This window comes from Chiloscyllium plagiosum, unplaced genomic scaffold (assembly GCF_037043375.1).
Source record: "Chiloscyllium plagiosum isolate Xiang-an unplaced genomic scaffold, Cpla_swu_hap1 HiC_scaffold_10, whole genome shotgun sequence".
NCBI classification, from domain to species: domain Eukaryota; kingdom Metazoa; phylum Chordata; class Chondrichthyes; order Orectolobiformes; family Hemiscylliidae; genus Chiloscyllium; species Chiloscyllium plagiosum.
In genome coordinates, this window is record NW_028270148.1 from 73,035,653 (window position 1) to 73,063,032 (window position 27,380).

Below are 27,380 nucleotides of genomic sequence, written 5' to 3' on the forward strand. Positions count from 1 at the left end.
CCATGTGTGCATTCTGCTCTAGAATAATTTCACAAACTACTGACTGAAAATTAATACAAGCTAATGTTGTAATTCTGACATTGTCAATTTCATCAGAACATGTTCATTACGTAACACTCTAGATTAGTCCACTCATCTTTTGTTTAAGAGCCAGACCTCAAGGGAGATTCAGCTATATGTTCCCCTTACCCATGGAGAGTATGTTATCTGAATTCTGTTACATTCCTTTTTGCACTGACATCAAGTTTGGAAGGACAGGCAGATGATCAATAATTTAATACAGACTGTTCCATGTGCACATAGATGTACTCTAGTGTATTCTGTTTCATCACACGATGATCAACAAGAAAATTTGCACAAATTTAAATCAATCCTGATCTGATTTTGCATTTAGAATCACAGAAACCCTAGAGTGTGGAATCAGGTCATTTTGCCCATCAAATCCACACTGACCCTCTGAAGGATATCCAGACCCAGCCCATTCCTATAACCCCACATTTCCCAAGGCTAATCCATCTAGCCTGCACATCCCTGGACACTTAGGAATTCAGCAAGATCAAATTCACCTTCCACTGAGCCAATGTTGTTGTCCTTGTCTTTGGCAGTCTTTTAGGGATTTGCTTTTGTTCTGGAGCTTAAATATTCAACTTGCTGTTTTAGGTCACAGAGCTTTCAATGGGTGAGCTATTATTATACTCTTCAGTTACCTGGTTAAATCCATTCCCATCCCTGAGTCGAATGAGGAAAGATCCTGAACTGACAGTCTTTGGTAAGTACTGAATGTGGGGTTGATTAAGGGTTTTCCTTGATTTAATTAAGCTTTACCAGATTGAGTGAGTAATATGCATAAACTCTCATTTATGGTTGAGAAAAAAGCAAATTCCCATTGGAGCAGCAAACTGAGTCCATGTGTATGTTTCTCAGTCCTCTGACCTGAGGATGCAAATGTGGTTCTGTTGTTTGAAAAGTATACAAAAGAAGTGCAAAATAATTATACTCCAGCTAGTCATAGAGATGTACAGTATGGAAACAACTCGTCCATGCCGACCAGGTATCCTAACCTAATCTGGTCCTATTTACCAGCACGTGGCCCATATCCCACTAAACCCTTCCTATTCATATACTCACTCAAATGCCTTTTAAATGCTGTAATTGTACTAACCCCCACCACTTCCTCTGGCAACTCATTCCATACACACACCACCCTTCGTGTTTAAAATGTTGCCCCTTAGGTCTCTTTTATACCTTTCCCCTCTCACCCTATACCTATGCTCTCTAGTTCTGGACCCCCCCACTCCAGGGAAAAGACCTTGCCTATTTATCCTCTCCATGCCCCTCATGATTTTATAAACCCCTAAGGTCACCCTTCAGCCTCTGATGCTCCAGGTAAAACAGCCCCAGCCTATTCCATCCTCTCCCTATTGCTCAAATCCTCCAACCTTGGCAACATCCTTGTAAATCTTTTCTGAACCCTTTCAAGTTTCATAACATCTTTCCGATAGGAAGGAAACCAGAATTGCACACAATGTTCCAAAATTGGCCTGACCAATGTTGTGTATAGCCACAACAGGACATTCCAACTCATATACTCTATGCTCTGTTCAATATAGGAAAACTTACCAAATGCTGTCTTCACTATCCTATGTACTTGTGACTCCACTTTCAGGGAGCTATGAATCTGCACTTTAAGGTCTCTTGTTCAGCAACACTCCCTCAGATTTTACCATTAAGTGTATAAGTCCTGCCCTGATTTGTCTTTCCAAAATGCAGAACCTCATAATTATCTAAGTTAAACTCCATCTGCCACTCCTCAGCCCATTGGCCCATCTAATCAAGATCCCATTGTACTCTGAGGTGACCTTCTTTGCTGTCCACTACATCTCTAATTTTGGTGTCATCTGCAAATTTACTAACTAAACCTCCTGTGTTTACATCCAAATAATTCTATAAATTACAAAAAGCAGTGGACCCAGCACCGATTGTTGTGGCGCGCCACTGGTCACAGGCCTCCAGTCTGAAAAGCAACCCTTTAGTCTTTCTTCAATGGTGGGCAAATTGTTAGAATCAATCCTGAGATCAGATAAACTGACAATTAGAAAGTCATGGACTAGTCCGAGATAGTCACGGTGGATTTAAGGGAAGGTTGTGCCTTTTAAATTTGACTGTATTCTTTGAGCAAGTGACGAGGAGAATCAGAGGATGTTGTCTTTATGGATTTTAGTAAGACCCCACATGGCAGACTGATTAAAAAAAGTAAAAACCCTTAGGATACAAGGTAATGTGTCAAAGATTCAAAGTAGGCTTAGTAACAGGAAACAAAGGGTAATAGTCGATAGTTGCACTTGTGAATGCAAAGCTGTTTGAAGTAGTGCTCTGCAGGGCTTGGTGTTGGGACCCTTGCTGTTTCTGTTATACATCGACGATTTCGATTTGGACTTGGACGTGGGGGGCACAGTTTGGAAATTTCAGACAACACAGAAGTTGGCCATGTAATGGAGTGTGGAGGATAGCTGTAAGCTCCAAAATGAGAGAAATTGGTTGGTGAAGTGGGTGAGAAAGTGGCAGATGGAGTTCAACTCAGTGTGAGGTAATGCATTTAAGGGAGGTCGAACAGTAAAATACATAAATGGGAATACACTGAGAGGGGTAGATTAAGTGAGAATACCTTGGCGTGCAAGTGCATTGGTCCCTTAAGGTAGCAGTAAGGTAGGTAAGGTTGTAAAGAAGGCAAATGGGGTGCTCTCATGCATTGACAGAGGTATAGAATAGAAAAGTCAAAATTTCATGATTAAACTAAGACATTGGTGAAGTCACAGCTGGAGTATTGTGTGCAGTTCTGGTCACCACATTGCGAGAACATAATCGCTGTGGAGAGACTGCAAAGAAGATTTACTAGAATTTTGCCAAGGCTGGGGAACTGTAACTATGAGGTGAGATTAAAGAAGTTGGAGTTGTTTTCGTTGGAACAGAAAAGGCTAAGTGTATGATTGAGATATACAAAACTCTGAGGGGATAAAGATGAAGCAGATAATAGGGACTTGAATCCTTTGGCAGTGTGTTCAAAAAACAGGAGTCATAGATTCAAGCTAAGCAGCAGAAGGGTAAGGGGGATGTGAGGAAAAACCTTTTTCTTTGAGAGTGGGTGTCTGGAATTTGCTATCTGAGATGGTGGTGGATGCAAAGACCCGGGTTCAATTCCCGCCTCAGGCGACCGACTGTGTGGAGTTTGCATATTCTCCCCGTGTCTGCGTGGGTTTCCTCCGGGTGCTCCGGTTTCCTCCCACAGTCCAAAGATGTGCAGGTCAGGTGAATTGGCCATGCTAAATCGCCCGTAGTGTTAGGTGAAGGGGTATGGGTGGGCTGCGCGTCGGTGTGGACTTGTTGGGCCGAAGGGCCTGTTTCCACACTGTAAGTAATCTAATCTAATCTCCATTCTTAAAAAAGTACTTGGATTTGGATCTTAAGTGCTATAAGGTGCAGAGCTCTGTGCCGTGTTCAGGAAGATGGGATTAGAAAGGGCACCTAGGTGTCTTTGAGTTGGCATAGACATGATGGCCAAATTGGCCCCCCTTCTATGCTGTATCATTTATATCATTCTATTTGGAAATTGGCAGTGTAGTGCAAAGCAACTGAAAATTTCTTAATTACTTTATGATGAGAGGTTGAAGTAGAAAAAAGCTTCAGATATCAACACCTGTTTGGCACAACAACTATCTTTCATGTATAAGTCTGGACAGGGGTGACCAATTGGCAGTAGAAAGAGATCACAGCCAAGCCCAATCATGTCCCCAACAAACATGCATACTTCCAGAATTAATCACCTAGATAATGATTAGACTGCAAACTTAAATCAATTTGCATCCTTGCCTTGTACAATCAGGCCACTCGTAGCAACATCTTCCCTTGATCACTGTTTTACACTTAAGATTATCAAATTTACTCCAGACATCTGAATGCCTGAGTTTCATAATACATTTATCCACTGAATTAGCAGGGAGCAAGCTGAGAATTTTTTTATTATTCATTCAGGGGCATGGGCACCACAAGTTAGGTAGGTAAGGTTGTAATGAAGGCAAATGGGCTGCTCTCATGCATTGACAGAGGTATAGAATAGAAAAGTCAAAATTTCACGATTAGACTAAGACATTGGTGAGGCCACAGCTGGAGTATTGTGTGCAGTTCTGGTCACCACATTACTAGAAGAACATAATCGCTGTGGAGAGACTGCAAAGAAGATTTATTGCCCATCCCTAATTTCCCAGATGTCAATTAATCAGTCACATTGCTGTTACATTTATATTTTTTAAAAATTGTGGTCTTGACTTTTGAGCAAAAAGATAAAAAAAATTTAGGATTGTCCTTCCTACAGTGTTACTATTTAAAATGCAGGTTGGGGAGAACCATGATGGCGGCAACCCAGAAAGTCTGAGTCTGTAGTGCTCTGTCCAAGACTCAGGCAAAGTGGGCTGCCCACCTCCACCACACCTGCCAAACCATTCAAAGTAACTTTTATTTAATACAGTTAGTCATTTTGCATCAAACCTGAGTAATTTGGTGCTTTGTTAAAATGACAGGCAGGAACCTCTCCCCCCACCCCCTCCCCAGCTGCAGCAGAGATGTCCGCAGCCACCCCGGGGGACTTACCTACGGTGGCTAGTCTTGTTGTGTTATTACTAAGCTGGAAGAGAAAATCGACGTCTTCATAGAAGAGTCCAGAAGTAGGTGGGAATCGCTCTCGGTCGCACTGCAAAAGCATGACCGAAATATTGAAAAAAATCAAACATAGAATTGGAGGGGGCAGAGCTAAAGGCCCCGACCTCTGAGGTTGCTGCAGAATCAGCTGTGTTGGGTCCAGACTCTCGAACAGCGAGTCCGGGCCTTAGAAGATCACATCCACCTTGAGAATCGGGGCCGTCAAAAAAATATTTGTTTGCTGGGCCTTCCCGAACGGTAAGAGGAAGGCCAGCTTGCAGTGTTTTTGGAGCAATGGCTCCCTCAGATGTTGAAGCTGGAGGCTGAATCAGGCCAGGTGCGGGTAGAATGAGCCCACCGAGTTGCAATACGCAGGCCCGGGTCAGGCCAGCGCCCCCGCCCGGTCCTGTTCCGGCTTCAATGTTACAGAGAGAAGCAAAGCTCCTGGGAGCCTCCGGAACCCTCTGGAAAGATCCCCAGGCCATGGCATATAAGGGATCTAGGATTATGCTGTTTCAGGATTTTTCCCCAGCTTTGGTCTGCAAGAGGAGGGCGTTTGATGAAATGAAGAAGCATCTAAGGGACTTAAACATCCAGTACTCCTTGCGCTACCCAGCGATGCTGCGTTTTGACCATGAAGGATCTGTCTATAACTTCGGATCGCCGAAGAAGGCCAGGAATTTTTGGACTCTCTTAAATAGATTGTAAGAATTAATCCGTGTGGTTAATGATACTGTAGGGGAGTACTCATTCTCATTTGGAAGAATCTCCCTTTCAAAACCTTAAGTCAGATAAAAGAAGAATCTGGACGGTACATACTGATTAAAGCCCTTATAAATGGAGAGGAATATGGATTTTGAATCTTTATTGTTCCCCGGCACATCCTTTCAAATTTATAATGGAAGCATTCTCCAAACTGATGGTTCTCGGGGCTCATTACACAGTTATAGGAGGAGATTTTAATTGCGGTATGGATTCGGAGATAGACAGGATACCCAGCAGTACTGCCGGTATATCCCCCAGATCCAGGCAATTGGCGGATTTGAATAAAGAGCTAGGATTGGTAGATGTGTGGAGGTGCCTCCACCCGAGTGTCACACCAGAATTGATATGTTTTTTGCCCACTCTACCTTTTTGAATTCCATATTATCCTGCAAAATAAGTAATATAATTTCCGATCACACTGCAGTGTATATGGAAATCCAAGACTAGGAACAACGAGATGCCCCCCCCCCCCCCCCCCCCCCGACATTGACGTATGGATTCTTTCTTAATAAAGGATAGTAAATTCGTAAAATATTTCTCTCAAGAATTCAAAACTTTTTTTTGGAAATTAATTCAGGTAAGGCTAGTAACTCGTCGATGATGTGGGAGACCATTAAGGCTTATGCGCGGGGTCTGATCATTTCATACTCGGCGATCCAGAAAAAACATAAGGGAGAACAACAGCGTCTACTCGAGGCTCGCTTAAAGGCAGCTGAGACAGTGTACGTTGATAGGCCCTCTGTTGCTAAATTACAAAGGATTACGGCCCTCAGGATAGTCCTGAATACCACGCTTATCCAAACAGCAAAGATTAATGAATATGGCGATAAGCCTGGTAGATACCTAGCGTTTCTCGCAAGGAAAAAAAAGGCCCCTCAAGTATCACGCCCATCAGGGAAAGTGTTGGTACTCTGACTCACAATCATAAAAGGATCAACACATTCTTTAGAAAGTTTTATTTTGATTTGTACAAATCGCAGGATTGTGAAGATAGAGCCAGGAAGATGGAGTCCTTTTTTAAAAGCCTGGCCTTTCTGGATTTAACCCCGGAACAGGTGTCGGTCCTGAATGCTCCCCTTACAACCCAGGAAGTACTTGATGCAATCAGGCAGCTTCAGAGTAGTAAAGCACCTGGTCCAGATGGATTTCAGCTTGAATTCTACCAAGAGTTTACAGGAGTATTAGCTGGTCCACTTCTGGACATGTACAACTACTCATATAGTCAAGGCTGTCTCCCGCAAATATTTCTCTCATTTTCAAAAAAGGAAAGGACCCAGAAGATTGCACATCATACAGACCAATATCTTTGCTAAATGTAGATTTTAAAATTCTTTCTAAAACATTAGCATTGAGGCTAGAGAGGGTATTGCCATATATCATATTAGAGGACCAGACTGGGTTTATCAAGGGCTGTAGACCATCTAATAATATTAGAATGGTTTTGAATGTGATTAAGTCTGTCATCAGGAAAGAATACCAGGAATAGTAGTCTCATTGGACACTGAAAAGGCATTTGACAGGGTTGAATGATCATACCTGTTCTATAGACTGGAAAGGTTTAGCGTTGGAAAGGTATTTGCTAAATGGGTCTCAATATTGTATAATGACCCCAAAGCAGCCATGATCACCAATGGTTTAGGCTCGGATAGCTTCAGTGTGGGTAGGGGCTGCCGTCAGGGATGTCATCTCTCTCCATTACTATTCACACTAATAATTGAGCCATTAGCAGAAGCTATACGGGCTGATTCTAATATAACGGCCCTGGGGGTTGGCACGGGTAAACATAAAATTACCCTTTATGCAGATGATGTTCTCCATTTTCTTAGTAATCCTTTGATGTCCGTGCCCCACCTGATCAAAGTTTTAATTTATTTAGTGCATTCTCAGGTTACAAAATTAACTTATCAAAATCGGAGGCCATGCCGATGGGTGGTCTCGCTAGTATGTCCCACTTATTGGATAGATCTCATTTTCCTATTCGGTGACCTCTGGAGGGTTTTTTATATTTAGGTATTTTTATCACCCCAGTATTTGGCCAGCTGTACAAGGTCAATTTTGTGCATTTACTGGAAAGGATAAGGCCGGACCTTCAACGTTGGGGGGATCTTTCAATTTCTTGGCTAGGTAGAATAGCTCTAATTAAAATGAATGTCTTGCTCTGTCCCTTATCCCCTATGAGAATGCTCCCAGTGATGCTGCCAAGGTCGGCGTTGCTCAGATTATATGGTTGGCTTGGTTCTTTCATCTGGAATCATAGACGGCCCCTCATTAAGTTAAAGAAGCTACAGCTTCCACATGCAAGGGGAGGGCTGGATTTTCCAGACTTTAGGAAGTATCAGCTGAGTTCTCTATTAAGCTACATAGCCGATTGGGTCTCGTCTGACCTGCAATCAATCTGGCTGGACATCGAGGCTTCTCAAGCAAAGTGACCGCTTATAAAAATAAGATGAAAGTCATTATGGACCATTGTAAAAATCCTATAGTATTAAACACAATTAAAGCCTGGAAGATGATGCGGCAAAAAGAGGGTAATTCACATAAAACCTCCCCTTATACTCCTATAGTAGGGGCATGGGGTTTTCAACCCGGGCTCTCAGATGCCACATTTAAATCCTGGAGGTACAGGGGTATCCTCCTGTTTAGAGGGTCTGTTTGATGAGGGGGTATGATGTCTTTTGGACAGCTGCACCAGAAATTTGGACTACCTAATGGAGACCCCTTTTGATACTTCCAAATTCGAGATTACATACAGAAGAAGACTACGTTATTAGATAGCCTTTATAAATCAGATAGGGAATGAAAAGTGTTGTGGCCAATGGGTTTACCCTCGGTCAGCACTCTCTACCATTTATTACATAATGAAGTTTCGGAAGATATGGAACGATTGCTTAGAACATGGGATCAGGAATTGGGGTTGGAAATATCCACAGAAATATGGGACGACATCTGGGAAAATGACAGAAAAATCTCCACCTGTAATAGAACCCATGTCATTCAATTAAAGATACTCCATAGGATTCATATAGCACTGGAACAATTGGCAAAATTTAGGGCAGGAGCATCTCCAATGTGTCCCAAATGTAAAATAGAGGTGGGCACTCTCACACACTGCTTGTGGACATGTCATAAGATCTGCAAATACTGGGTCAGAGTAGCAAATGCTTTGATAGAAATCTTGGGAGCGGCAATTAGAGTAAATCCAGTATCTCTTTTCCTGGGCTTTTCGAGTTTGCCTTCCCTGGATGTGCACGGGAGGAAATTATTCTCCATTCTCCCATATTGTGCAAAAAGAATATCTAAGTAAACTGGGTAGCTGAGGGCCCTCCAGGACTTTCGAATTGGTATAGGTTGGTCATGGAATGTATTCCCCTTGACTTTCTTACAAATATGATGCACCAAAAAACTGAATTATTCTATAAAATATGGCAGCCCTTCCTGAATTATATAGATAGATATTTCGGTCATTCTGTCAAGGGCTTTCATCTAGCTGTGGTAGCGGTTCTGGCTGGTCCGGGGGCCTTTGGGGGAGGAATCCCGCATGAATACGGGATTTATCACGACTTGATGTGAATTCGTTCCGAGCATGTACTTCACAATTTAATTACTATGTTATCTTTATTTTCTCTTGAGTAATGTAAGATATTTTATTATATGCTCTTGTTAGTTATAGGTTAAATTAGTGGTTAGTTGAGTTTTGTTTTGTTTTGTTTTTCTTCTTTATCTCTTTTTGTTATTAAGTTTTGGTTATTATTTATTTAATATTTAATTGTATATTAATGTTTGTATTTATGTGTATTATTTTGTAAGTTTGTAAAAACATGTTAAATTTTCAATAAAAATATCTTAAAAAAATGCAGATTATATCTTTACATTTTACTAATCCACCCATGGACAAGAATAAAGGAGAAACAATGGAAATATTTCAAAAAATCTATTCCTTTATTTAAAATGCAGTTTTCAGAATTTTACTTTTATTTTGGTAGAGAGAAACATGGCTTTGTTCTGTATTTATAATTAACTTCAAGATTTTGTTCACCTCTCTTTTCTAGCAACTAACATTCTGCTTAATTGTGAATGTGTCACTCCTACAACTCATATTAAGCTTTATTTAAATCAACAGCCAGAAGGCTGAGATTAACCACTATGTCTTTTTCATTCCCTAGTTTTTAAGCGAGCTGTCATTCTGGTGTATAAGGAGCTCTACAAATTTAAAAAGAAAACCGTAAGTGACACATTTAACTCTTATCAATGCATACACAGTGCCTTTTTTTTGGCATGGACCTTGCCCTTCCTTGTACAAGTATTCTCTAATTGGGTTTAAATTTTTGACTACCATAATTTGCCTTCTTTCCTAGGGAACAGTACCACGCTCCGCTTACATCCTTGGTGATATCGATCAGTTTAAATTCAGATGGCTGATTCCACTGTCAGCTCTTCAGGTCAGATTGGGAAATGCTGCAGGTAATTCAATTCAGTGATTGAAATTAAATTGCAAACCTTAGATAAATTACCCCATAAAAGACTCTTTAACAAAGTGAAAGAAAGGGCAATGAGGGGACAAGTGTCAAATGGATTGCTGGCTGATTTCAGCACAGTGTGTTGAACTAAGGGCTGATGGAGTTTGACTCTGATGAGTGTGAGGTAATGTGTTTAGGGAGGTCAAACAGTAAAATACATGGAATGTACTGAGGGGCATAGATGAAGTTAGACATCTTGGCGTGCAAGTGCACAGGTCCTGAAAGGTAGCAATGCAAGTAGATAAGGTTATAAAGAAGACATTTGGAATGCTCTTATTCATTGGCAGAGGTATAGAATACAAAAGTAAGGATATAAATATGAAATAAGACTCTGATGAGGGCACAACTGGAGTATTGTGTGCAGTTTTGGTCTACATAATTATTGCCCATCCCTAACTTCCCAGATGTCATTTAAGAATCAGCCACATTGCTGTTACATATACGTTTTTAAAAAAATTGTGGTCTTGACGTTTGAGCAAGAAGGATAAAAATGGTTAGGGTCGTCCTTCCTACAGTGTTACTACTTTAAAATGCAGGTTGTATCTTTACATTTTACTAACCCACCCATGGGCAATCATAAAGGAAACACAATAGAAATACATGGACATAATTGCTCTGGAGAGAATGCACAAGATGGGGATTGTTTACATTAACAATGGACTATGGAATTAAAAGACCAAATTCTAAGTTTTCAGAAGGCACTAAATTGGGAGGTTGTAAACACTGGAGAGGATTCATCAAATGATAGAATGATATTAGTAAACTGACAGAATGGGTTAATAATTGACAAATTAAGTTCACCAATAAAAGTGAAGTAGGAAGATGTGTACATTTTGTAGAAGGAATAGTGAGGTCAGAGTTTACATGTAAAGTGCAAGTTTGGGTGAGGCAGAGAAACAAAGGGATCTCAGATGTAGTTAAGCTGTCACCAAAGGTTGCACCACAGGTTAGCAATGTAAAAAAAAATAAATTAAATATTAGACTTTCCTTTATACAGGGATGGAATTGAAAAATGGGAAGCTATGCTAAACCTGTATCGGGACCAGGGATATGTGCATTAGGCAAGATTTGACAGGCTGTTTTTTTGTTTTAAAATAAAGAGACTAAGGGGTACCAATGGAGTTGTTTAAATCATGATAGAGTTTTGACAGAGTACATAGAGAAAGCATGTTTCCTCTTGTGCGGAAGAACATGACTGTAGGCCATCAATATAAAAAAAAATTCAATATAGATTTCAGAAGAACCTTCTTGACAAAACAAAATGGAACTCAATTGAAGTGAATATGATAGATGTATTTAAGGGGAAGCTGAACAGCATTTTGGGGAGATTCCAATATCAGATTTAGGAGCACACCAATAGGGCAGGTTCAGGTACAATACCAACATGAACTAGTTAGACCAACTGGCCTGTTTATTTGCTGTATATCTTTTGAAATTTTAAAAAATATAATCCTAGTGCCCTATTTACATCCGTACAGTTCTGTGAAGCATTTCATGGATTTGGTTTGTTTTTGCATACTTTTTTTCCTTAAACAATGATTTGTTAGTCGCCAGTAAGATATAGTTATGGATCAAGACTGCTTTGTTCCTCTGATCTATGATAGTGGAACACAAGGAATGTCATCGGAAGTAACAAACATCGGTAGTAGTGGATTGATGAAGTAGTATGTGAAGGCAGTCAGTTTGGCTTTTGTATACTGTTTGCCTACATAGTTGTCAGTTTCATGATAAAAGGTAATGGTAGCTGAAAATGTGTTGCTGGAAAAGCGCAGCAGGTCAGGCAGCATCCAAGGAGCAGGAGAATCAACGTTTCAGGCATGAGCCCTTCTGCAGCCCTCACTTTCTCCTAAAAGGTAATGGTACTAATGTGTTGGCTATGGTAGATGAGAGGATTAAGACATTGAGTAAATTGGTTTTCAAAGATAGTACAAGTTAATAGAATAGTGCAATGTAAGAAGATTTTCTGACTACTTATGGTCCATTTTGCAATTACATTGAAACCAAATCTCCTCACGACAGTATTTTAAGGGGAGTGATTTAATATAAATGCACCCCACATAATCAATAAAACTTTATTTTCCACAATTAAATTTATTTTTAAGCTCTTTTGTGCCCAAATGTATGACAATACAAGCAAGCATTTTATTCTAACTGTTGAAAAGTCCTCCACAGAGCTATAACTATTTTTGTAAAACAGCATAGAAATTGATTTTACCAGCAGTAACCTTCAAGAACCATTCCAATTAATTCCATGAATGTGATTTGAGTTTTCTGTAAGACCTGATTATTTTAGAGGCCATTGCAGCTTTTTAAGGGTCTTGGTTTACAGCTCTTGTTCCAGAAACTCCAGAATCAGGAAGTGGCATAAAAACATTGCAAGAGACATTTTCATTCTGCAGTTGCCTTCACTAATTGGTTCTCTTTTTGTTCAGGGACAGACACCAACTGCATCTGGGAATTAATCCACACTAAATCTGAATTAGAAGGACGGCCTGAAACAATTTTTCAGTTGTGTAGCAGGTAACTTGAATACTGCCTTTCAGTATGTAAGATCACCTTCCAGAAGGGTTTTAAATATGACTTCTTATGGACTTAACTTTTCCTATGCTGTACAATGTTATTATCTTCAAAGAGTTGTATGAGTCTGTTATAACAATATCTCTTGTCCACCACTTATCCATCGTTAAAAGTTTGGGAGTTAACCACTCACTAATCTATGGAACCATTAGTCCAGAGTTTCCGATAGCCAGGCATTCGTTATTCCAATATAATGTGAGCTGTGCACAAGGCCCTGCAGAGTCCTCATTGTACCAGACTCTGGAAAAAATTGCCCTAGAAATTGAAAATTATCCTTTATGCCTGGAGCTCCCAATGTCTTCATTTAAATCAGAGAATTTGAAGGGTTCTGATGGAATTGAGTAAATAATTACTGAGGAAAAAGTTAGATTGTTAATTCCATGGTCTAACCTAGTTCCATGGTCCATGTGTAACTATTCAACTGGCCCTACACTTTCTCAGACTGTAACCAGAACCACCCACCAGCAGATATCCCATGGTGCCAGACACACTCCCTGTTTTCCCTCAGCTAGAGATGGGTCTCATTCCATACTCCCTCCTTCAGTGCTGTTGGACACACACACACTCCCTATTTTCTGGTTCTGCCCTCTCTACCTCCTTCCCCCCCCCCCCCCCCCTGCCCTATGCTGGAGTTGCATCCACTTTCCCAGCTCCACAGTTGACCATCACGCCCCAATGTCTTACACCCTAACCATCTGGCTTTCTATCCCTTATTCCCTGCCCAGATTGCAACCTACTTAACTGGGAACTTGTCCAACCTACTCCTACCCCTGGTCTGACCGGCACCCTACTACCTCTAAAACTAACTGATTGATTGCTTTCCTGCTAGTGGGGTTCCTAAATGGTATCAATTGTTATTTTTTCACATATATATTTTCCAAGTGTTCAGTCCCTTCCACTCCTTGTCCGAACTTCTGATTTACTACTCTGCTTATTGCCATGACCTATTTATATTTTTGTTGCTTGCCAAGTATTCTGCCTTTTGCACTTCAGATTTTCACTGGCTTTTCAAGCTTAAGTATGCTGTGAAGTCTGCTTCTCTTTTTAGGATTTCCCCCACTTGATCACTGGTCTGCCCTCATAGATCACACTTTATCCATGTACTGTCGTTGGGCTTCAGGATCATCTCATCACTAGTCTCTAGTCCTGTGGGTCTGGTTACCACTGCTATTATTTGAAATTTGAGGTCTGCATTCTTGAGTTAACAGCTTTCCAGAAGGAGACTGAAGTGTTGAGCAACATCATTATTACTTGAGGTGTCTGCTTTGCAGATAGCAAGATTAGACATAGCTGAATCCCTGCCTAATGGACAATGATGTCATGTGATCTGACTTTTAAAGTGACAGTCCACCAAACTTGCATATATACATAGTACAATCATTTACAAAGCATTTAGGGTATAGGTTTGATATCCAAAGCATGCTAAGGGAGGACATACTGCTGAAGACTGAGGCTTAAGTCCAATATGGTCTACAAGCAGATGACATCGCTGCTTTCACACAAGATCAGTAGCTATTCTTAAAATGAAGAAAACTTTACCCGAACCCATAGGGAACTTTTTTTTGTGCTGAAAGTAAGCTGAACGTTGTGTTCTGGGAGAAGTATCAGTAATGTGGTGTGAAGGTGAAATTCATAGGGAATGTAGTTTTCAATGTTGCATCAAAACTAGCATTAAGGTTTGCATTCTGGATTTTATTAGACTTGATCTATCCTGTGAGAATAATTATTGGGCTAAATTGTAATGGAAATGTAATTGTGTTAATAGAATACACCACTACTAATATGCAAATCAGTCATCAGCTCTCCGGATTTGAAATAAGAACCTACAGTTGTTGTCCCCCTGCCTCTGGTTTCTTAACTCATCTTGATCTTTTCATTGAGAACTGTCAGTATGACATTGCCTGTCTTAAATTCTCTGCTCTCTACTAACTAGTCTTCCTCTGAACCTGCTAACTCTATACCATTAAGTCCAACCGTAACATTGTTTGTCTGCAGGTCTGATAACATACTGCTGTTCTTGTCTGGTGTATTGATACCTTGCAGAGGTGGAGTGCTAAGTCTCCGAAATTTGTTTCTTTTCTCCTAGACTTTGGTGATAGAGCCAAACATCAAGCCATTGTTTCCTAGACTATCATTGACCCCATCTTCCTTTGGAGATGTTCCCTTCATGGTTACTGACCTCTTAGTCCACTAACCCTGTTCAGCCTAATTCTACCTTATTCCAAAAATGCATAATAATAGGGCTGTCATTTTTAGCTGTTATTGTCCTACTGAACTGACTTTTTTTCTTCCTTTTCTTCCCTTGTCGACTCTTTCTATCTTGCATGTGCAATTATTTGATGCCATACATTTCACTAACTTTCAGTTTCTTGGCCATGGCCATTTTCACTTGTCTCTCTGGGTTTTCTGCTTCATTCTTGAAAATTGGCCAAATCAGTCACCATCCAATGCTGATCCATCTCTGCCTGATCATGTTCTCTCCAAGAAAATTTTCTCCTTTAAATTGACTCACTTTCTCCAAAAATAAAGTGCTTTTCCCTAGTGATATTTTTGTTTCTTTGCGAGATTCAGACAAGTCTTTATTCCAATCCTACTCAAGCTATCTCCCCTAGATCTTTTTTGCCTAGTATATTGATGACTGCTCTCACTGGATCTGAAAATTGTATCAACTTAGCTTCTAATTTCCACTCATGTCCCATCATCATTTTCAGCACTTGCTTCATTTCTTTGGCTCCATTGTCTATTAATTAAAAAGCCACTGACTTCTCCAGTTAGTTCAACTATATTTCTTTATAGCTTGCCTCCTGTAAACTTTCAGTCTCCCAGTTTCTTCTTTTCTACCATGTGAATTTGTGCATTATCAAAATAGACAAGTTTTCTGTGTCATCTTCTCTCTCCACTGAAGACACTAATCTAATTAATCATCCAACTCAGTACCCTGTTCACACTTTCTTCCCATACCTGTTAATCCCTTTAGCACTAAGAACTATAATTCCTTCTTGAAAATATTCAATGTTTTAGCCTCAAACATTCTTTGTGGCAGAGAATTCCACAGGCTCACCACTCTCTGGGTGAATTTCTTCTCATCACGGTCCTAAATGGCCTACCCCATATCCTTAAACTGTGAACTCCCCAGTCATAGAGATGTACAGCATGGAAACAGACCCTTCGGTCCAACCCGTCCATGCTGACCAGATATCCCAACTCAATCTAGTCCCACCTGCCAGCACCCAGCTCATATCCCTCCAAACCCATCCAGATGCCTCTTAAATGTTGCAATTGTAACAGCTTCCACGACTTCCTCTGGCAGCTCATTCCATACACGTACCACCCTGTGTGTGAAAAAGTTGCCCCGTAGGTCTCTTTTATGTCTTTTCCCTCTCACCCTAAACCTATGCCCTCTAGTTCTAGACTCCCCGACCCGAGGGAAAAGACTTTGCCTGTTTACCCTATCCATGCCCCTCATAATTTTGTAAACCTTTATAAGGTCACCCCTCCCTCAGCCTCCAACGCTCCAGGCATTGGGACCATTCTTCCTGTGTTTACCCTGTCCAATAAGTAGCACCCTAAAGGCTGGGACATTTTTCTTTGGAACAAAGGAGGTTGAGAGGTATGAATAGAGTTGATGGTAGTTATCTTTTCCCTGAGATGCGGAATTTCAAGACTAGAGACCACATTTTTAAGGTGAGAGCTGAAAGGTTTAGAAAAGACATGAGGCAAATTTTTTACAGAGGGTGGTTCAAGTGTGGAATGAACTTCCTGAGGAAGTGGTGGATGCAGGTACAAGTTGCACTGTTTGAGACATTTGGATGGATATGGGCCAGGAGTAGGCAGATGGGACTAGTTTAGTTTGGGATTATGGTTGGCATGAACAGGTTAGACGGAAGGGGTCTGTTTCTGTGCTATGTAACTCTGACTATGATAGTTACAGGATGCTTGCCTTTATTAGTCATAATTAAAAATCTCACAACACCAAGTTATAGTCCCACAGGTTTGTTTGGAAGTACTAGCTTTCGGAGTGCTGCTCCTTCAGGTAGCTGTGGAGCAGGATCATAAGACACAGAATTTATAGCAAAAGATTACAATGTCATGCAACTGAAATGATATATTGAACAGTAATCGTTTGCTATAAATTCTGTCTTATGGTCCTGCACCACATCTACCTGATGAAGAAGCAGCACTCCAAAAGCTAGAACTTCCAAATAAACCTGTTGGACTATAACCTGGTGTTGTGATTTATAATTTTGTCCATGACAATCCAATACTGGTACCTCTGCATCATGTTTATCAGTCATGGCATAAATTAAGTATGAGAGGTCATGTTGCACCTGTATACAACTCTGGTTAGGCCACAACTGGAATATTATGTGCCATTCTGGTTATTACGCTCCAGGAAGGATGTGATGGAGGGAGTGCAAATGATGATGCCTGGATTGTAGCATTTCCGCTACAAAGAGACACTGAATAAGCTTTGGAGCAGAGTAGTTACAGATCTGTAAAATGAAGGGCATCACCAAGGTGAGGAGAAAGCAGCTGCTACCCTTACGCATAGTGTATAATCATAAGGGAATATAATTTGAGTGAAAGGTAGGTGGTTTACTGGAGATTTGGGAGAAAAAAAGTATTCATGCAATGTAGTGATTGTCTGGAATGCACTACATGGGAGGATAGTTAGATGGGAAACCTCTATCTTTTAAAAAATACTTGGATGAGCACTTGAAATGTCATAATATTCAAGGCTATGGCCCTAGTGCAAATAAGTGGGTAGCACAGGTAGTAATATATTTTTGAGGCTGAAGGGCCTCTTCTGTACTATATTATTCTGATATTTTGTATATATTTATGTAACAGAAATTATTTTATTTCCAGTGATCCCGAGAGTAAAACAAACATAATTAAAGTGATACGTTCAATTCTGAGAGAGAATGTTCGCCGCAATATGACCAAGTCAGAAGTGCCATTTGAGAAACTGAATAAAGATCATATAACTCCTCTGAGAAACAGAGTGCCATCCTCTGCTAAAATTGGTAAGAAAACCAGTGCTTAGATTTCACTGTCACAAAAGCTAAATTCATTTGGAATTATGTAATTGTTTATGTAATCTAATTTTTCTTCTATCAATATTTTATTTATAAATGTCATTTAATAGATTGTCAAGGCTTTATATGTGAGAGAATGACATCTGTTTGTAGGATGGTATATTCAATTAACTTTTAATCATCTTTCTAGCTTTTCTTGATCCTCCTTGTCCTAATTCATTTTATCCTGTCATCTCCCTTCAAAATAGGGACTGAGTTTGCACATTAGTAATTTATACTCTGTAATAAAACCAGTTTTTAAAAAAAGTGCAGGATGAAACCCTGGAAGAATTTCACATGAACCCCAAGTTATATGCAGACTTAAAACAAATTACAAGTTAGATTGTAATAGTTAAAACTGTTTAATATTGTGATTTGTTCTTTTCTTCAGCATCAACACGAGCATCAAAGTTGTTCAAACATTCTCCATCTTATTGGAGTCAGGACTCTGGGAGGAGTAATGCTGTTGATTCTGACGAATGTAGCCTGAGCAGTGGAACACACAGCAGTGGCTGCCATACCTCGGAGAGTGGACTGGAGCACAGTAGTCTTTCGTATCCAAAGCAAGAACACAGTAGTGCAGAGGAACAACAGGAAGATGAAGTAAAAGAATCAGACATTTTGAGTGATGCTGAAGATTGCTGCAAATCAAAGGATGAGACTTTGGCAAATGAAATCAAAGAACAATTTGAAAAATTGCAAATTGATGTTGATAAAGTGGATGTAGAGCAGGCATCAAACAATAACCATCTGGATACAGAAGAGGTGGAACAAACAGATGGTCACCCCAGGCTTGTGCGAGGCCACTTCTGCCCAATCAAAAGAAAAAGTACCAGTACAAAGAAAAAAAAAGGAAGTCTGTTGCCCATGCACAAGCACAACCGATCTCTAGATAGTCAATCTGATGGGCCAAATGTTGACTTGAATTCTGTTTTGGAGAGAGAGTTTAGTGTCCAGAGCCTAACTTCTGTAGTTAATGAAGACTGCTTCTATGAAAACATTGAAAGTAACTGAGAGCCTTAGACTCAGCATCTCAAATGAGTGCTGCTGTGCATACAATGATCAGGAATTGTAGTTAGTTTATTGTCTTGTCTTTATTTTAAATCTCCAAGTTATACTGTTCTGGTCAGTTTTCAATTTTTGGAAGTAAATATTAAGTTTTCTAAAGAAAAGGAATGTTTAGTTTGCCTTACTGCTGTCTACACTAAGACCACAGCCTCAAAAATATAGACTTAATACTTGTTTTCGTTAAAGAAAATAATTAGCATATTAGCCAATAGTTTCAGTTGTGTCAAATAAAATTGTTTAGTTTCTACAATACACTAATTTTGTATTGGAATTAAGGCAGGTATTGAACAGCTAAAGTAATATTTTCAGGAAAGGTTAAATTGCTTATTTTAATAAGCTATAAATCTTAATTTTATTTATGGATGGAAAATATTGGTTTACATTATAGCATCAAGATAATGGAATTTATTCCATTGTGTCTGGTTTGAGTTTTTAGAAAGCAAAGTATGGCACTGTTTTCTTTTATCTGTTTGCCAAGATAAACCTCTGGTGCCCTGACACACACACTCTACATATTTAACAGTTTTCAGCACTACAGCTTTTGTAGGGGCTGCAGTAATGCATGTGCCTCTTCATGCTCACATTCTTAAGGTGTCTTTTCGCTTTGTACATAAACTTTGGAGATTGTGTATATTGTAATTTTATGAAAACTGCATTGTAAAACTAGTTTTAACTGGTTATATTTTGTATCCTTTTGAATGACTACTTGACATCACAGGCTGAAAAAAATGTTGGACGTGAAATAAATATGCTCGTTGTATTCCAGATGTCTGCTGTTCTATTGATGAAATTAAGAAAGTTGTCATATTGTTGCCAAAGTATCTTGCCTCAAAGGGCTAAGTCTAATCAAATTTAGAATATTTATATAAGTTTGATTAACTGAAGGATATTTTGGGAACAAATCCTACTTCACACAATATATTAGAATTTTTTTTAAAAATTCAGAGTTATTCTGAAATAGAAGAATGTATATTCCCTAATTTTGCTTGTGCTGATTGGAGGCTTGGGTAAATTGGGTGATTCCATAATGGTTGCTCTCAGAAGTGGCTGATGACACCTTGGAGGAAAATGTAAGATTTGATTTTTATTTTAAATCACAAAATATCCATCATAGGATTACATGTGTAATTCACTTCAGCAACAACTTGCATTTATGTAGTGTCTTTATAATATCTATAAAACAGCATTGGATATTTTATTAAAGAAAACCTGACACTGAGGTATATCAGAGATATCAAAAAGATTGGTGGAAAAGACAGCTTGGTCTTTGGAGGAAAATTGGGTAAGGAGATTCTAGAACAGAGTATATGTGTGAGAGGCCAGAGTTACAAGATAGAGAAGGGGACCCACCAGACTAACTTAACCCTCATTTTTAAAATTTTGAAATTGTCACAAACCTGGAGCTAGGGTTTTGTCACAGGGCACAGGGATAGTGAAGAAAAGGCATTTGTCACAAGCTTTGCCACTGCTATCCTATCTTAAGTTTATAGAAATGCTGTATGCTTACCTTTGGGCAAGGCGGCCAAGGTTCAAATCCCACCTGCTCCAGAGGTGCAATACCATCTCTGAATTTTTCTTGCTAATGAAGCTGTTTAATGAATTTTTGAGAGCACTGTAGAGATCAAATATGCTATCCATCAGTGCCATTATGATGCAATCAGTATGCAGAATTGAGCTTGTGAGATAAACAGCTGTAATTAAACTTGCTCTTTGGTCAATTAATGCATCAATATGCTATCTGTATAATCCAAACTCTGGAGATTTTCAAAGCTAGTTTAACCTCAAGGTTCAGTAGAGGGAGGCGAAGAAAAGAAATTAATGTAATTTGGTACAAGTGAGCATACCAATCTCTACAATCCTTACTGCACAATCTGTTGTAAACTCAACCACGTATCATAATATCTTAGGAATGTATCCAATACTATTTGTCTTTGCCCTCAGCCACTCATCCCACCTCAACTAGCTATCTTGAATATTTCCTGAACACTGGTCCATGCTTTTGAACTCGAAATTTTAACAGCTTCTTCTCAGGTACTGATATCTGTCTGGGAAGCTACAGCCATAAACCCATATTTATAAAAACTATTGGTCAATGTATTAACATAAGTACAAAATGAACGCAGTTTGAAATCACCAACATAATTTACCTCATTATTCAGCCTCAGAGCTTTTCTGCTATATTGCCCATGAATACACTGGATAAAACAGTGCAGTCCCTAAAAATCAGCTTTCAATTCCTTCTATTGCAAATGCATAGTGCTTTGCCCAAGTTAGATGTAAACCATTCTAATGGAAGCATTTTATTTGAGATGATATATTATAAAGCAGATCTTAAGAGCATTTTTATTGAATGTCAATTTGATATAGCCTTAGTAACTAATACAAATATCCAGATTTTCGAAGTTTTAACCTTCGCTTATCTCACATTTCTCTGATTATTTGGTTTATGCGAAAGCTTCTTTTGTCGTAATTCTTCTCTGAAGTCGTAAGTGAAAAGATTTTGGTTTTCACTGCACAGTTGGTTATACGCATCACAAAGAGCTCTGAACTGAGGTATCGAAAGTTCACCTGGTCTAAGTGTAGGGTCAACATCAGCAATACACAGCATTTGTTCCGTTAGCTGTAATCTCTGAGCTTCAGGAAATAAAGTTCTAAAAAGAACAAAAAAGGTATTAAATACATTTTTTAGGAACATATTCCTAACAATTTTTGCTTTGATGTATAAAAGTTAAAACTAAAAGTGAATGCTTGGTAATGTAATTATGAGAGTTGAACAGTCCTTGTCGGCCAGATTGCAGCGTCAACTCTGCTCATTTTATCCAACCTGGTGCTTATCTGTGGGAATCAAGTAGGATGCATCTATTGGAACAGAATGTTTTTACAAGATGGTGGTGCCACTATTTAAGAAGGGTGGTAAGGACAAGCCAGGGAACTATAGACCACGGAGTCTGATGTCGATGGTGGGCAAGTTGTTGGAGGGAATCCTGAGGGACAGGATACATGTATTTGGAAAGGCAAGGATTGATTAGGAATAGTCAACATGGTTTTGTGTGGGGGAAGTAAAGACTCAAACTTTGTTACTTCTTCAAAAAAACCTAATCAAGAGGATTGATGAGGGCAGAGTGGTAGATGTGATCTATATGGACTTCAGTAAGGCATTTGACAAGGTTCCCCATGGGAGACTGATTAGCAAGGTTTGACCTCCTGGAATACAGGGAGAACTAGCCATTTAGACACAGAACTGGCTTGAAAGTAGAAGACAGAGGGTAGTGATGGAGGATTGTTTTTCAGATTGGAGGCCTGTGACCAGTGGAGTGACATAAGGATCTGTGCTGGGTACACTACTTTTCGTCATTTATATAAATGATTTGGATGTGAGCATAAGAGGTATAGCTAGTACATTTGCAGATGACGTCAAAATTGGAAGTGTAATGGACAGCGAAGAAAGTTACCTCTGGTTACAATGGGATCTTGATCAGATGGGCCAATAGGCTGAGGAGTGGGAAAGGAAATCGTAGCAGGACCTATATACTTAATGGTAAGGTCCTAGGAAGTGTTGCTGAACAAAGACCTTGAACTGCAGGTTCACAGCTCCTTGAAAGTAGAGTCACAGGTAGATAGATAGGATAGTGAAGGCGGTGTTTGGTATACTTTCCTTTATTGGTCAGAGTGTTGAGTACAGGAAGTGGGAGGTCATGTTGTGGCTGTACAGGACACTGGTTAGGCCACGTTTGGACTAATTGCATGCAATTCCGGTCTGTTTTCTATTGGAAAGACATTGTGAAACTTGTAAATCTTTTCTGAACCCTTTCAAGGATGTTACCAGGGTTGGAGGACTTGAGCTACAGGGAGAGGTCGAATAGGCTGGGGCTGTTTTCCCCGGAGTGTCCAAGGCTGAGGGGTGACTTTATAGAGGTTTATAAAATCATGAGGGGCTTGGATAGGATAAATAAACAAGGTCTTTTTCCTGGGTGGGGGAGTCCTAAAGTAGAGGGCAAAGATACAAAAGAGACCTAAGGGGCAACGTTTTCATGGAGAGGGTGGTATGTGTATGGAATGAGCTGCCAGAGGAAATGGTGGAGGCTGGTACAATTGCAACATTTAAAAGGCATCTAGATGGCTATATGAATAGGAAGGGTTTGGAGGGATATGGGCCAGCTGCTGGCAAATGGGACTAGATTTGGTTGGGATATCTGGTCGGCATTGACTATTTGGGTCTGTTTCCGTGCTGTATATCTCTATGACTTTATGAGAGACTCCTTCTTGATGAGCGACCATAATATGACAATTCTTCATCAAAATGCAAAGTAAGGTAGATGATTCTAAGAATAGGGTCCTGAATCGTAATAAGGGAAACTATGATGGTATGAAATGAGAGTTTGTTCTGATGGATTGGGAAATGTTATTAAAAAGAATGACAGTGGATAGACAATGGCAAACCTTCAAAGAGCAAACACAAAAAAGTTTATTCCTATTGGGCACGAGTCGAAAGACAACTGTGGCCAAACCATGGTTTACAAGGGAAGTTAGAGATAATTTGCTGTAAAAAGAAAGCATACAAATTGGCAAGAAAAATAAGCCCAAAGGAATAGAAACAGTTCTAGAACTCCGCAAAGGAGGTTCAAGAGATTGATTAAAGAGGGGAAAAGAGAGTACAAGGATAAGCTTGCAAGGAGCTGAAAATGTGTTGCTGGAAAAGCGCAGCAGGTCAGGCAGCATCCAAGGAACAGGAGAATCGACGATTCGGGCATAAGCCCTTCCTGAAGAAGGGCTTATGCCCGAAACGTCGATTCTCCTGTTCCTTGGATGCTGCCTGACCTGCTGCGCATTTTCAGCTTTGATCTCCAGCATCTGCAGCCCTCACGTTCTCCTCTAAGCTTGCAAGGAACATACGACTTGAGTAAAAACATTCCTGTTGATATGTAAAGAGAAAAAGATGGGAAACTAATATGGGTCTTTTACATTCAGAAATGGGGGATTTAATAATAAAAGGGGGAATGAAGAAATGGCTAACAAACTAAATTTGTACTTCGATCTTCAGAAAGGAAGACATGAATAATGTACCATAAATGTTAGGGAACACAACTTAGCTGAGAGGGAGGAACTGAAGCAACTAGGAGAAAGTGACGACTGCAGATGCTGAAGATCAGAGCTTAAAAAGAAGGGCTTATGCCCAAAACGTCGATTCTCCTTCTTGGATGCTGCCTGACCTGCTGCGCTTTTCCAGCAACACATTTTTAGGAACTGAAGCAAATCTATATTACAGAAATGACATTGGAGAATTTGATGGGATTGAAGGCTAATGAATTCCCAGGGCCTGATAATCTACATCTCAGAGTATTTAAGTGGCCCTAGAAATAATGGATGCATCGGTAGTCAACTTCCAAAATTCTTGACTCAAACAGTTCCTGCAGATTAGACCTTAAGACACGAGAGCAAAAATTAGGCCATTTGACCCATCAAATCTGCTCTACCACGCAATCATAGTTACTGACAAAAGTACTTTGGATCCAGCCTCCGTGTAAGTAAGCAGGAGGCAGGAAGAACACAGCAAGCCAGGCAACATCAGGAGGTGGAGAAGTCAACTTGTCAGGTATAACTCTTCTCCAGGAATGGAGGTGGGGGTAGGGGGAGCTGCAGATAAGCGGGGAGGAGGGGACATACTGACAGATGAATACAGGTGGTTGTTAGGAGGAATGAATCCTGTTGGTAGCTGGTGGAAAGGGTCGGTTGGAGGGATGGGAGGCAGGCCTGGGAAGGGAGTTGGGGGATGGGTGGGAAAATCACTTGAAATTGGAAAACTAAATGTTGAGTCAGAGTCATAGAGTCCTACAGCACGGAGAAAGGCCCTTCGGCCCTAACTGGTCCATGGCGATCAACATGTCTACCCATGTTATCCCAGTTTCCCGGCACTTGGGCCCATATCCTTCTAAATGTTTCCTATCCACTTATTTGTCCAAATGCCTTTTAAATGTTGTTAATGTACCCGCCTCAACCACTTCTGCTGGCAGCTCATTGTATATACATACATACCTCTGTATAAAAAAAGTTGCTCCTCAGGTTCACTTTTATTCTTTCCTCTCTAACCTTAAACTGATTCCCTGTAGTCCTCGATTACTCAACCCTGTGAAAACATCCTCTGTATTGTAGGCTGCCTAGGCGAAAGATGAGGAGTCATTCCTCCGATTTGCAGTCTGACTCACTGTGGCAATGAAGGAGACCAAGGATGGACATGTCGGAGAGGGTGTGGGAATAGGAATTGAAACAGGCAGTGACCGGGAGGTCAGGCTGGCCCTTACCAGGCCTGGCTGAGTTGCTCGGCGAAACATGCACTTAGTTTACTTTTGGTCGAACCAATACAGAGAAGATCACATGAGGAGCACTGGATACAGTAATCTAGGGTGGAAGAGAGGCAGGTGAACTGCTTCACCTGAAAGGACTATTTGGGGCACTGGCTATAAGTGAGGGAGGTGATGTGGCATTGGAAGGTGCCAGGGAATATGTGTGTGTGTGTGTGTTGGTGGGAGGGTGAAACAAACCAAGGAGTGGTGAAGGGAATGCTCCTTGCAGAAGACAGGGAGGGGAAGATGTTCTTGGTGGTGGGATCTAGTTGGATTTGGTTGACTTGTTGGAGGATGATATGTTGGACATGCAGACTAGTGTGGTGGCAAGTGGCACTGGGTGGGAGAACCCTGTCTTAATTATGTTTATGGAGGTGGGGGGTTTAAGAGCAGTAGAGTGGGGCATGGAGGAAGTGTGTGGAGGGCTGTCTGGGTGACAAAACAGGGAAAAGCACATTGTTTAGAAATAGGTGGACATCTGAAATACTTGAGTGTGCAATGTCTCCTCATCAGAGTAGATGTGATGGAGATGGAAAAATGGGATAGAGTTTGTAGTAAATGTCAGTCTGTAAAATGTCGCTGGAGATGGAAACAAGGGGTCAAGGAAGGGGTGGGCGATGTCCAAGATAGACCAAATGAATTTAAGGACAGGGTGGAATTTGTTTGCAAAGTCGAGGAATTGCTCCAGTTCGGCCTTGGTGCAGGATGCAGCACCAATGCAGTCATTGGTGTAACGGCGGCCGAGTTGGGGAATGGTTCTGGATTAGTGGTGCTGGAAGAGCACAGGAGTTCAGGCAGCATCCGAGGAGCAGTAAAATCGCCGTTTCGGGCAAAAGCCCTTCACATCAGGAGTTGGGCAATGGTACCTGGCGCAGATCGAAATTGTCAGGTATGACATGGTGGGCATCATACAGACTTTGCTGAAAGGGGATCAGGATTGGGAGCTGAATATTCAAGGATATACGTCCTACTGTAAACGACAGGCAGAGGGTGTGAGGTTGCTTAATTAGTAAGAAATAAAATTAAATCAATAATAAGAAACAAAGTAGGGCCAGATGGTGTAGAATCCATGTAGGTAGAATGGAGGAATCGTAAAGGTAAAAAAAAACAGTTGGAATTACATAAAGGCCTCCAAACAATAGCAAGATACACCAAGAGAGGGAAAAGATGTGTCAGAAAGGCAAAGTTACAGTGACCGTGAGGGATTTCAATATGCAGGTGGACTGGGAAAAATCAGATTGGTAGTGGTTCGCAAGAAAATAAATTTGTCAAATGTCTACAAGATGGATTTTTGGAGCAGCTTAAGGAGGAGCCCACTAGGGAACAGGCAGTACTGGATTTAATGTTGTGCAATAAGGCAGACTTGATAAGGGTGCTTAAGGTGAAGGAACACTTAGGAGATAGTGATCATAATATGATTCATTGAATTTACTCTGCAATTTTGAGAGGGAGAAAATAGAATCAGAGGTAATGGTATTATAGCAGAATAAAGGCAAGTACAAAGGCATGAGGGAGGAGCTGGGTAGAATTGACTGGGAGAGGAACCTAACAGGAAAAAGACAGTTGAACAGCAATGGCAGGAGTTTCCGGGAGTAATTCAGAACACAGCAAAGATTCATCCTGAGGAAAATGAATCATGGTAGAGAGAGGATGAGGCAACCATGGCTGACGAGGGAAGTCAGGCATAGAATTAAAGCTAAACAGAAAGCATATAATGTGATGAAGGACCGTGGGAAACCAGAGAATTAGGAAGCTTACAAAGACCAACAAAGGACAACAAAATATGAAAGGAGGGGAAAGATTAATTAGGAGGGTAAGCTAGCCAGTAATATAAAAAAAGAGGACTGTAAGCGTTTTAGATACATAAAGGGCAAAAGAGAGGCAAAAATGGACACTGGACTGCTGGAAAATGATGCTGGAGAGACAGTAGTGGGAAACAAGGATATGGCTGAGAAACTGAATGATTACTTTGTGTCAGTCTTCTTGGTGGAAGACACGAGTAATTTCCCATAACTTCAAGAGAGTGAAGGGGCAGAACCGAGTATGGTGGCCATCATCAAGGAGATGGTACTGGAAGGTTTGAAGTTGGATAAATCAGCTGGACCAGATGGGCCACACTCTAGAGTTCTAAGGGAGGTAGCTGAGGAGATAGTGAAGGTGCTAGTGGTGATTTTTCATGAATCACTAGAGTCAGGGAGGGTTCCAGAGGACTGGAAAATCACTAATGAATTACCCCTCTTTAAAAAGGGAGTAAGGCAAAAAAAATGGAAAATTACAGACCAATTAGCCTAACTTCAGTCATGGGTAAGATCCTGGGATTCATTGTGAAGGACGGGATTTCT

The 27,380-nt window shown here is 40.5% G+C and overlaps 2 protein-coding genes across 6 annotated transcripts in view; one reads left to right on the top strand and one right to left on the bottom strand.

Annotated features, from left to right (window-relative positions):
• The window catches only part of tiam2b (TIAM Rac1 associated GEF 2b), a 243,392-nt gene extending 223,935 nt beyond the window's left edge, over window positions 1–19,457 (top strand). The window contains exons 19-24 of the mRNA XM_043696135.2: window positions 661–769; window positions 9,621–9,679; window positions 9,813–9,918; window positions 12,407–12,494; window positions 17,421–17,578; window positions 18,021–19,457. Coding sequence (XP_043552070.2) covers window positions 661–769; window positions 9,621–9,679; window positions 9,813–9,918; window positions 12,407–12,494; window positions 17,421–17,578; window positions 18,021–18,643 — 1,143 coding nt within the window. The 3' untranslated portion in view covers window positions 18,644–19,457. The remainder of the gene's footprint in view (window positions 1–660; window positions 770–9,620; window positions 9,680–9,812; window positions 9,919–12,406; window positions 12,495–17,420; window positions 17,579–18,020) is intronic.
• tfb1m (transcription factor B1, mitochondrial) overlaps window positions 18,133–27,380 on the bottom strand; it is a 77,784-nt gene continuing 68,536 nt past the window's right edge. The window contains exons 8-10 of one of the 5 annotated variants that reach the window (XR_006312548.2): window positions 21,266–21,348; window positions 20,205–20,309; window positions 18,133–18,270 (exon numbers count right to left, since the gene is read on the bottom strand). Coding sequence is in view for 3 of the 5 variants with exons in the window: in XM_043696140.2 (XP_043552075.2) it covers window positions 21,114–21,348 (235 nt within the window). In the remaining 2 variants the exon portion in view is untranslated. Of the gene's footprint in view, window positions 18,271–19,761; window positions 21,349–27,380 lie in introns of those variants that run through there. The other 4 variants (XR_015758470.1, XM_043696148.2, XM_043696149.2 and 1 more) reach the window with 4 other exon arrangements.